Source organism: Dendrobates tinctorius, unplaced genomic scaffold, assembly GCF_039654945.1.
Source record: "Dendrobates tinctorius isolate UK_male_01 unplaced genomic scaffold, ASM3965494v1 ptg000008l, whole genome shotgun sequence".
In the NCBI taxonomy this organism is placed as follows: Eukaryota; Metazoa; Chordata; class Amphibia; order Anura; family Dendrobatidae; genus Dendrobates; species Dendrobates tinctorius.
Window position 1 is genome coordinate 76,370,091 of NW_027361676.1, and position 12,409 is coordinate 76,382,499.

The following is a 12,409-nucleotide window of genomic DNA, read 5'->3' on the forward strand; positions in this document are numbered from 1 at the left end:
ACAGTGCTTTAAATAGTTAAGTAGTGTTTTTTTATATATATTTTACTATATAATAGTGTTTTTTTGTTTTTTTGCAATTTCACGAGTTTAACCACTTTTGAACAACTGCACACCCCCTTTTCAATTTATTTGGTTTGCATTTTAGTAAGATTTCTCTGACTGGCTCAGATATGTTCAATACGCTGTTCAAAGTGGCTGTCTCATTTTCTTTAATGGAAAAAATGTCAAAGTGCTTGCAAGAAAATAAAAAAAGTCCAACTTTCATCCTTTTAAAAATACTCTACGTTTGTCAAGAACAGAGAGATATTAAAAATTACAGGAGTGAGAGGACTGGGAGCTTGCATTGTATCCACATGAAAGCCACTCTGGGCAGGGTCCAATCTTGCACAGGTGGGTGCACGTTTCGCTGGTGAGCACAGCATGGATCCAAAGAAAAGATAAGAAAAAAATCGTCACTCCAACCCATAAAAAAATACAAAATTTTATTCGGCTATTTGATCCATGTTAAAATGTAGAATCAACCTGACGCGTTTCTGGTGCGCTAAAAGCACCCTATGTACCCTGATACCTATGACTAAGGGTGCTTTTAGCACAACAGAAACGCGTCAGGTTGTTTCTACATTTTAACATAGCCCAAATAGCCGAATAAAATTTTGTATTTTTTTATGGGTTGGAGTGCCGATTTTTTTTTCTTTTCATTAAAAATTAGTTTACAGCTTGATGGCCACCTCTGCTTTCTATCAGAGGTGGCTGGATTGTGTGCTTGCAAGCACTTCACTATACAGCATGCAAAGGCTGCCGGATCACTGGATCTAGCTAACTGCAGTTTCCCCCGTGCTTCTCCGATGCAGCCTCATATAACATCATCAGAGAACACAAAGTTAGGAAAGTGCCGCAACAAAGCTACTTGTCAAAACTGTCAATCATTCAGTAGCACACTGCTCCCGACAAGCAGGAGGCAGGGGAACAGTGCCCTCCTAAATACAGATCATGGGACAAACACTTTAACAACATAGTACATAGGAAGCAAAGATTCTGTTACTGGGCTGCTTTCTGTCATTTTGATAAAATCACTGTTTTTTCGGCTTCAGATTTAGCAGTGTTCAGATTGCTTAGTGCTGGAGAAACCCCGCCCACACCTCTGATTGGCAGCTTTCTGCCCATGTACAGCATACACACAAGCTGCCAATCAGTGATGGGGCTGGGCTATGCCTAGTTCATGAATATGAAGGACTACTAGGAAGCACGCTAACTAATGATCATCTCCTGCTAATAAAACTACAGAATGCAGTTCAGTAAGTGACACATCGCTGGAGTCAGAGTCTCTGCTTCTACATGAGGCTGCTCTTAGATTAGGTCTCAAAAGCCAGATTACTTTTAAGAATATTACTGATAGGCTTAACACCTCCAGCACTTTTGAACCCACCTGACAACATGAAAAAAATGGCTTAGATTAAAAATGGTTTGGGGGGTTCTTTAGAAAGGAAATGTTTGAGGACTTTTGTGCAGTCGTTAAAAATTACAGAAAAAAAACAACGAGCCAACACTGTGTCCAGAGGTTGCAAAATACATTACCTGCATCCGCATCGATTGCCTGTACTCTGGTGACTGGGGTCTTGGGCTCGGTATTCTCAAACACGGTGACCGTGTAAGGGTCTGCAGAAAACTCCGGGGCATTGTCATTTACATCTTCCAAAGTCAACTCCACATTAACTTCACAGAAATTACCACCTCCATCTGTCGCTTTTACCGAGAGGTGGTAGGCTTCCTGGATCTCTCGGTCAAGGAGCGAGGAGGTCTTTAATTCACCTGAAGAAAAATAGAAAAATCTTACCAGTCGAAAAGTGAAGAAAAGTCCAAAGCACAATTCTGCCTTAAGCTGAGCCCTTTAGAGCAAAGCATCAGAAACCGCCTTGGCTTTAATCTCAGCCATGATACATCATATTATTAGTAGGAAAGCTATTACTACCAAAATACATTCCCTTAAGTGTGCTTACTTTAGCTTTCTAAATCCTCATAGCATTGCGGGGTGAGTTATGCTAACCTTTATGCATATGCATGCATAAACCAGAGCTAATCAATTTATTACAGCTGATGTAGACTTTCCTTAAAGAATCATCTTACTAGCCGGTATTTTGTGCAGAGCGCCTTCATTTTAACAAGTCAGAAAAGTCTGTAGAAACAAAATTATTCGGTGAAGAACTGGAGAACATTAAAAGTTTTAATGTGTCAAGATATTTCAATACGAGATGGAACTAAATACTATCAAGAATGCCAGCAGTGAATTATTCATTTTTAGCATTTATTATTTTTCTTATTCCGATACAACACTGACTACATACAAAGTACAGCCGCCAACTTATCATTTTTGTAGTTTGGAGAAAGGTCATTTGCCCTGAGCTGCCAGCTTCCAGTCGGTCCGTCTGAACTAGGTTTTATATTTTTCCATTGCTGCTTATCTGTTCAATTTGATTATTACTGTGTTGGAAAATTTCAAATCATTTTATGTTGGGGAATAAGGTATGGAAATTATAATTATAAGCTGTGGGAGAATATTATTAAACTTGCCAATGTCTCGTTACTAGAGAAGACTATAACATACTCGGTGACCTGCACCACGCCGTGAGAAGAGTCGATCGAGTCTATTCCAATTCCATATCCCTTTGATCAAGAAAGAACCATGAAAAAAATGACTATACATATTCACTACAACAACAGACTAAAATAATAAAACATGTTCCATAAAGGTTTCTAAATTAAAGCACATCTTCATCATTTGAAATCAATTCCTTTGCTACAGTAGACATAATTAAGATCAGTTAAAGGGAATCTGTTAGCAGGATTTCACACCTCATCCTATTTATATGCACATGTAGCAAGTCTGTCTTTCCTCTGTTATTGAGTGTTTGAATTGATGCACAAATAGTTCTTAAGCATAACTTGCAAATCTGTAGCCTCTGTCACTCCAGCTCTATTCCTTGACCAATGCTGCCTCTACATGCTTCACTTGTAGAAATATCCACTACACTCTCCAAGCATTAGTTGCAAGGTGATTATTTATTCAATTATGTACATACATAGATGCGAAGTGAATAATATACAGTTGTGTGAAAAAACATTTGCCCCCTTCCTGATTTCCAATTCTTTTGCATGTTTGTCACACTTAAGTGTTACAGATCAATAAACAAATTTAAATATCAGACAAAGATAACATAAGTAAACATAAAATTCAGTTTATAAATGAAGGTTTTTTATTATTAAGGGAAAAGGAAATCAAAACCTACAGGGCCCTGCGTGAAAAAGGGATTGCCCCTCCCTCCTTAAAACATAAATTAACTGTGGTTTATCACAACTTTGAGAAGCAGAGTTCAAATTTCCTAGCCACACCCAGGCCTTATTACTGCCACACACGTTCTCAATCACGAAATTACTTAAATAGGACCTGCCTGACAAAGTGAAGTAGACCAAAAGATACTCAAAACCTACACATCATGCTGTGATCCAAATAAATTCTGGAAAAAATGAGAAACAACGTAATTGAGATCCATCAGTCTTGAAAAGGTTATAAAGCCTTTTCTCAAGCTTTGGGGACTCCAACAAACCACAGTGAGAGCCATTATCCACAAGTGGTGAAAACATGGAACAGTGGTGAACTTTCCCAAGAGTGGCTCGGCCAACAAAAATTACCCCAAGAGCGCAGCGATGACTCATCCAATAGGTCACAAAAGACCCCACAACAACATCCAAAAGAACTGGAGGCCTCACTTGCCTCAGATAAGATCAGTATTCATGACTCCATCATAAGAAAGAGGCTAGGCAAAAGTAGCCCAGTTCCAAGGTGAAAATCACTGATGAGCATTAAGAACATAAAAGCTCATTTCAGTTTTGACAGAAAACATCTTGATGATCCCCAAGACTTTTGGAAGAATACTCTGTGGACTGACAAGACTGACAAGACAAAAGTTGATCTTTATGGAAGGTGCATGTCCCATTACAACAGATGTAGAAGTAACACAGCATTTCAGAAAAAGAATATCATATCAACAGTAAAATATAGTGGTGGTAGTGTGATGGCCTGGGGCAGTGTTGCTGCTTCAGGACCTGGAAGACTTGCTGTGATAAATTGAACCATGAAATCTGCTGTCTACCAAAAAATCCTGAAGGAGAATGTACAGGGCTATTTGTTCATGACCTCAAGGTGAAGCACACTAGGATTATGCAGCAGGACAATGATCCAAAACACTCCAGCAAGTCCACCTCTGAATGGTTTAAGAGAAACAAAATTAAGACTTTGGAGTGGCCTAGTCAAAGTCCTGACCTTTATTTGTGATTAATTGTGCTATCTTTGTCTGATATTTAAATTTGTTTGGTGATCTGAAACATTTAAAGTGTGTCAAACATGCGAAAGAATAGGGAATCAGGAAGGGGCAAACACTTTTCCCGCAACTGTAAATCCAATAAAGTGCAAGCGACATTGCTATATAAAGGACGTTTTGACCCATCTTTGCAGAGTGCTGTTTCAAAGTTGCAGTTAGAGAGGCATAATTTCCTAATCCAAAGGAAAACGCTGGTGTGGGGTAAGAAGGCGCATCCCACACCATTGCAGCAGTCTATGTACTTATTAGGCTAACAACCTGCTCCCTCAGCACCTCGCTTACTCTACTTTTTTGAGAGCAGATCAATTTTTTTCACTATATTCCTCTTTCTTGAATGACAGCCTCTATGCTTTGTGACTTCAGGTGAAACAGTTGTTGGTCAAGCAGGAGGAGCTCTTTTGCCAACCGGTCTTTTCTCATTAGAGCTGGCGACGCAGCGCACTGTCACTTGCACATCCAAAGGAATGTAGCACTGTGAGTAGGGAGGGCATACAGAGTGTGCATCAGAATTGACAACAGGTGCATGGTCAGTAAAGCAGGGACTAGCTCAGCCTCTGAAACAGACGTCACTGATGATGCTTCATTTCAGGGTGGACAAAGCATCTATGGCAGTGACCCCAGCCATGGCCCCTGATGAAATGCAGCTGGAGCTCCCCAACATGCACTGATGATTCCCAAACAAAATGGAAGTAAAAGAAAATTGCTTTAAAATTTTTTTCTTCCTGCAATTAAAGGAATAAGCTGATATTGTCAGTCATTATCATGTGGCTAAACTTTGTATTGTAGACAATTTTTCACTCCCGCCAAGAAGCTTTTTCACCATTTCCTACTGGGCACTCACACAATACACCTACATTTTTCCCCTCCTCAGAAGAGACATGCTTAATTATACTCAGTGTAAAACAAAATTGTGGCGCCCTGCATCTTTACCGCTACAAAAGGGTTAAATATGTACTGTTTTGCATGTGTTTTGTGAGCAATGGGAGTTATGCTTTCTCTGCTAGAGACCACAACACACACACACAATTTGCCTCACTTGTCTGAAGCTGAGAGCTTTGCAGACATACCCTAACTGGGAGGGGGAGGGGCCGAGTTGTTGTTTTCAGTGAACAAGAAGGAGGAAAAACGTCTTGGAGGCCATGTTTAGATGTGCTCGATCCAGGAGTGAGAGCTAAGAAGCATCAGGGACCAGCCCCTAGACCATCCATGCTTTCAGAGATTGTACGACCAGCAGAAAAGTGTTTTCCTTCAGAAATACTGCAATAACCTAGGATCAGTGAAGGATAGTGCAAGTGGGAACTTGAGCTGCTTCACACAGGATTCACGCTGCAAGTTGCTGAAGGCGAAATACACAGTGAGTAGAGGCAATACTGGGAAGTTCTAAACTCCGGGAAGCCTTGGTCCCAGAAGGGATTAGAATAGAAGGACGTTACACTGAGTCACAGCGGGGATAGATAACTCCCATTCTCCAGAGCAGACTGTACCCTGGTGAGAGTTGTAATATCTCCTCTGAACTGTACCTGAACTACAGTAAATGATAAAGTGACTTGTCTCCTGCCTTATTACTCCGTGCCTTCTACTTGCATCACAATCTCTGGGGGTCTGCCCTGGTTGGAGAGGGTTTAACATCTGCACTGTCATCACCATCTACTCCTCCAGGGATCATCTGCAGTGCCGGCTATATTACAGTCGAACACTCCAACTGGCGTCACGAATCACTAAACTTAATCCCCATCCTATTCTACTCCTTTTACATGACCGCCTGGGGCCACGGACCGGGTCACCGCCACTGTGATATCTCCCATTGAAGTTAACGGGCTCGGTACAGAGAATCCCACGGCCCCTCGGGCGCGTCAAAATCAATCAGACAAACAGAAGCCTTTATTTCCATCTTTTTTATTTTTGAAATTTGAAAAGCAAGAAATCATTGGGTGAGAAAGAAATTAACTACCTGCTCATATCTTCTCAATGCTCACTAAAGCTCAACTGAGTGGAAACAAGTAACAGTTTAATTGTACATTCTGAAGTATCTGCACTTAGAGTGGATCTGTCATCAGAGTTCATGATACAAAAACTTACTGAATAGATCTCTTAAACCTGGTGAAACTGGGCTTCTTACTTTGAAAATCGATGTAAGAATGTCTGCATAACATTACGAATACACAGTACAGGCTAGCTAATATCTGAAATATGCAAAAGTTTTGACATGAGTTTTCAAAGTAAGACAGTCAGCCTTATCAGGTCTAAGAAGTTTATTCGGTAATGCATATAGTTCTTATTGTGAAATCTGGTGAGTGATGTTCCTTAAAGTGTTAGCCACTACTTTTTACTGATGGTCTATCCTTAGGATTGGCCATCAATATCTGATTGTGGAGGTGAAACAACTGGCACCCCTGTCGATAATTATTGAAAAAGCCAGAAGTTTTCTGATGCTGCTGGAACTCCATAATGTCTATACTGATCACATAATGTCTACTACAGATCCACTGATGTGATGCTGTGTTCCAGCAGCATCCGAAAACATCTTGCCGCCACTAGTAACAGCTGAGCTCAGGGGAGGGGGGGGTCAGATTTGGGGTTGATATCTCCTTTAAAAGGAGTTGACAAGGACTTTTTTTCTTGCTATGAGTTTAAAAACTAACAGGCAAGAGAGTTGCTAACAGAGGCAACCTGCTTGTTCTACCCAGCGCCGGCTCAGCGTGATCACTGATCAATCCTGCTGGGGATTCAGTTGCTCCATGTCAACAAAGAACCTCTTATGCAGCCAGGCTGCTCTGTGGACAGGGTGTGACAGTCGACATCATGCTGATTGATAGCCGGTTCCCCATAGCTAGTCAGGGGGATCTGGCTGTCAATCAGCATGATGTCAGCAGTCACACCCCATCAACAGAGCAGAAAGGGAGAGAAGCCACTGCTATGTCGATGTGACATCAGTGGAAGCTGCTGAATTGCCGGACGAGACCAGGGCTGGGTACACAAGCAAGTAGTTAGAAACCACCTGATTGTTAGTTCTTAGGCCCATAGTGAAAAATGTAATAGTGCTGGATAAAGTGCCCATGGTAAAACACCTGACAGTAACAGGTTACTCCTGATAGGCCTCTATAGGTTTCTGTAGGCCTTTTACCCTACAATGATTATTAATAAAGCACCATGTGTTCTGAATCTAGATGTGACAGCATGAGTCTACAGAAAATAGTCTATTGTTTAGATCAAGATTTTTAACAGATTTTGGTATTTTGTTCTTTGAATTTTCCATAGTACTAAATAGAAAAAAAAATGTTTTTTTTTGTTTTTTTTTTATCTCTGGCCTTTTAGTTAGCCCAATAATAAAAGCTGACCGTCCCTCTGTAGAGCTTCTCAGAAGTTGTAAAATAAAAGGCACATAAAGATAACACAGGATCCATTATTGACAGTAGGTGATGGCTACAGCTCACCTCCTCCTCCTCCCTGCACAATAACCTCTGCCCAGATCTCAAATCATATGTAGAAATCAATCCACATTTCTTGTCCATTGCTTCCTACCGCCCATTCAGATGCCCCAGAGCAGATCTCTAAATGTTGTATTTAACAGAACACAAGGCAAGATGTCCGTCCCCAAAATCATGTATAGAAAATAAAATAAAAAAAATAGAAAATGAATAAAAACAAATAGGAGGAAAAAAGAGCATTTTTGTGTATTTTGCTCCTGAAACTATGGTTAAACTACCTAAAAAAAAAAAGGCAATCATAAAATAAAAACAAGGTCAAGGTTTTATGAGCCGAAAACGAGCGCTCATTGTTTTTTTCCCTTTTTCCATTTTTAATATCGGATTTACACAAGTCTATTTAGTTCCGCAATTAATACAATTCACGCAATTAAGTGACTATTCCTGCAGCAGGAAATTATGTCTGACGTCTCTCTGAAAAGAATTAGCAGTAATGATGTCTGTAAGACATAATTAAAAGGTCACAGCTAAGAGCGGAGAATTTATTACTTTTCTGGAACTCACCTGTAAATGGATTGAGGTGAAATTTCTCAGAGCCGGGTCCGTGCAATGTGTAAATGATCTCCGCATTAGAGCGAATGTCTGCGTCGCTGGCTGAAACTTGAAGGATTAGCTTCCCGGAAAGGGCATCTTCAGATATGGTCTCAGAATAAGAATCCTACAAAAATAACGGTAGAGGCACATTTGACAATGTCATTAATAATTAATGTCTTTTTATGTCAAGTTTTATGGGTCCACAGAACCAAGCAAGGTCAGAAATAAAGGGGTTGCTCAGCCTTAGGGATCAAAACAAAATAATTATGTTAGCAAAGAAGCTACCCAACTGTTAATTCTACACAGTAAAGAGTAAAGCGATGCACATTTTGTAGAGCTATAACATCTATTGGGTCAATAATAAATCAGGACCAGGCCATTTTCCACTGTTCATGACCCGGGTTGTTTCATACAGGGCTCTATCATTTTTTTCTCATTTGATACTGAAATAATTGTTGCCTTTTCTTTTCATGATACACAGGATCTAACTTTTATGCAGTTTGACATTCATTTATTTACTGATAATGGGGGGGGAGGAAATTTTCAATCCTCAGCAATGAAAGTGTAACAGCAAGCAGGAAAAGGCATGAAGTCCATGGAAATCTCTGGATTGATGGGCCTATTAATGATCTGCAAATGATGAAAAATGGAAACAATTTTCAAAACATCTTGAATTATTCAGTATCGCGTACGAGAGCCATGTGCAAGAATACCTTGGCATGGAAACAATAATGGTTGCCTGAGGAATGTTCTGCCACTCTGAATGCACTTGGGCACGAAAATCATCAAGATCCGCTGCTGACAGCTTCCTTTGCAATTGCCCGATAATGTCGTTATAGGTTTGCTCAATAGTAGACAAGTTCAGAGATGATGCAGGCCATGGTAGCATGTTTAGGCTATGCAGGCTGCTCACAATAGCACGAGCGACAAGCGACCTGGTATTGTCATGTTAAAAAATGGCTTCGGAGACACTTTGGATAAATAGCCGTGCTACTGGTTTCATGACCAAATTAAGGCAACACTGTACCTGGAATGAAGACTAGAGGGGTTCGGCTACTGTACATTCTGCCACCCCATTATAGGGGCACACGGTGTTGCCCAATTCTGCGGCTGTTGACTCTTCAGCGATATTACAAAACATTAATTGCATCATTATGTGCAGGACAGCCAGACATTTTAAGTAACTGGGTGGTCCACCAACAGTTAAGGCATAATGGACATGTTAGCTACATTCATCTGGAGATGTTCCTACACATTGTCTAACCATACACCACAAAAACAGTATGAATGCATCCAGAGACATCGGAAACATACAGGTGTAGAAAACTTGACAGTTAAAGGGAATCTGTCACACCTCTTTTTGGAATATGAGCTGCCGGCACCGACATCAGGGGCCTATATACAGCACTCTGTAATGCTGTAGATAAGCCCCCGATGTAACCTGAAACATAAGAAAAAAGAGTTAGATTATACTCACCGGGGGGGGGGGGGGGGGGGGTTCCGATTGGTGTTGTGGTCCGGCGCCTCCCATCTTCATACGATGCCGTCCTCTTCTTCCCTTCCTGTAGTGGTTGCGACGCAGGCGCACTGCTCTGCCATGTTGAGGGCAGAGCAGAATTCTGCAGTGCGCAGGCGCCGGACCTCTGTTTTCTTTTAGTCCCTTTTCCATTATATCTTTTTATAAGCTAATTAACACTATTAATCCAATGGGGCATACTACAATATTATCCATATTGTGCTGTACAAGGGCATCTTAATGGATAATACACATTTAAATATTTAAATTTGACGTTCTCATGTTTCAGGAACATTTGTATTCATCAGTTATTTCTGTTTATTTCCTTGGAAATATAACTTTCAGCAAAGTGCATGCTGTGCAATCATTTTAGCAAATGCTTTATGCCAGAAAAAAAAAAATCAGCCCTTAATGTACCTGTCATTGTACTGAGGTTCAATGTGGAGTAGCTGCTTCTTGGGTATGCCCAGCAGCGTCGGGAAGAGAGCAAAGCTAAGCTTTGCACATACGTACCAAGCAATAAAAAATAAAATCAAAATAAATAAATATAAATAACCTCACATTTATCAATATCTCCAGCATATCAAAGGTTCTTCAGGCTGAAACATTTTCAATGTGAAATAAAAAATAATCAAAATCCAGAGTCCTCAGTTGATACCTTTTAATGGCTAAATTGAATACATTTGATGAGGAGACCTAAGTAGTCTTAAAATGCTGTTATCTTTTCAGTTAGCCATTAAAATATATCAGCCTCTGAGGACTCTCAATTATTTTACTATCTACTTGCGAACATGGTGTGAAGTTATAGTTTTCCTTTAAAGCACCACTGTAGGGTTTTTTTTTTATTGCAGCGATGGAGTGGTGCAACTAACATAAAGTCCCTGCTCCTAATCAGGGCTGTAGAGTCGGTAAGCCAAACCGCTGACTCACTCCTCAATTTCGTTGAAGTCCGACTCCCCAGCACTGGTCACTACTGAGCATGTACATAAAGCACAGCACAGATTCATCTCATCTACGACCACAGCACTGGTCACGCTAAGCGTGTGCATAAAGTGCGGCACAGATTCATCTCAACTACGACTCCACAGCACTGGTCAGTACTAAGCATGTACATAAAGTGCGGCACAGATTCATCTCAAATACAACTCCACAGCACTGGTCATTACTAAGCATGTACATAAACTGCGGCACAGATTCAACTCATCTACGACCACAGCACTGGTCACTACTGAGCATGTGCATAAAGTGCGGCACAGATTCATCTCATCTATGACTCCACAGCACGGCCTTACTACTGAGCATGTGCATAAAGTGCAGCACAGATTCATCTCATCCATGACTCCACAGCACTGGTCACTACTGAGCATGTACATAAAGTGCAGCACAGATTCATTTCATCTATGACTCCACAGCACTGGTCATTTGAGCATGTACATAAAGTGCAGCACAGATTCATCTCATCTACATCTCCATAGCACGGCCTCACTACTGAGCATGTACATAAAGTGCAGCACAGAGTCATCTCCACAATGACCCCACAGCACTGGTCACTGCTGAGCATGTACATAAAGTGCAGCACAGATTCATCTCCTCTATGACTCCCCAGCACTGGTCACTACTGAGCATGTACATAAAGAGCAGCACAGATTCATCTCATCTACATCTCCATAGCACCGGTCACTACTGAGCATGTACATAAAGTGCAGCACAGAGTCATCTCCACAACGACCCCACAGCACTGGTCACTGCTGACCATGTACATAAAGTGCAGCACAGATTCATCTCCTCTTTGACTCCCCAGCACTGGTCACTACTGAGCATGTACATAAAGTGCAGCACAGATTCATCTCATCTATGACTCCACAGCACTGGTCACTACTGAGCATGTGCATAAAGTGCAGCACAGATTCATCTCATCTATGACTCCACAGCATCGGTCACTACTGAGCATGTGCATAAAGTGCAGCACAGATTCATCTCATCTATGACTCCACAGCATCGGTCACTACTGAGCATGTACATAAAGTGCAGCACAGATTCATCTCCTCTATGACTCCACAGCACTGGTCACTACTGAGCATGTGCATAAAGTGCAGCACAGATTCATCTCCTCTATGACTCCACAGCATCGGTCACTACTGAGCATGCACATAAATGGCAGCACAGATTCATCTCCTCTATGACTCCCCAGCACTGGTCACTACTGAGCATGTACATAAAGCACAGCACAGATTCATCTCATCTATGACTCCACAGCACTGGTCACTACTGAGCATGTACATTAAGTGCAGCACAGATTCATCTCCTCTATGACTCCACGACACTGGTCACTACTGAGCATGTGCATAAAGTGCAGCACAGATTCATCTCCTTTATGACTCCACAGCACTGGTCACTACTGAGCATGTGCATAAAGTGCAGCACAGATTCATCTCCTTTATGACTCCACAGCACTGGTCACTACTGAGCATGTGCATAAAGTGCAGCACAGATTCATC

General features: G+C 41.2%; 1 protein-coding gene across 5 annotated transcripts in view; it reads right to left on the bottom strand.

Annotated features, from left to right (window-relative positions):
* FAT1 (FAT atypical cadherin 1) overlaps positions 1–12,409 on the bottom strand; it is a 331,353-nt gene that overhangs the window by 59,071 nt on the left and 259,873 nt on the right. For all 5 annotated transcript variants that reach the window (XR_012232847.1, XM_073578882.1, XM_073578892.1 and 2 more), the window contains exons 12-13: positions 8,366–8,519; positions 1,576–1,809 (exon numbers count right to left, since the gene is read on the bottom strand). Coding sequence is in view for 4 of the 5 variants with exons in the window: in XM_073578882.1 (XP_073434983.1) it covers positions 1,576–1,809; positions 8,366–8,519 (388 nt within the window). In the remaining variant the exon portion in view is untranslated. The remainder of the gene's footprint in view (positions 1–1,575; positions 1,810–8,365; positions 8,520–12,409) is intronic.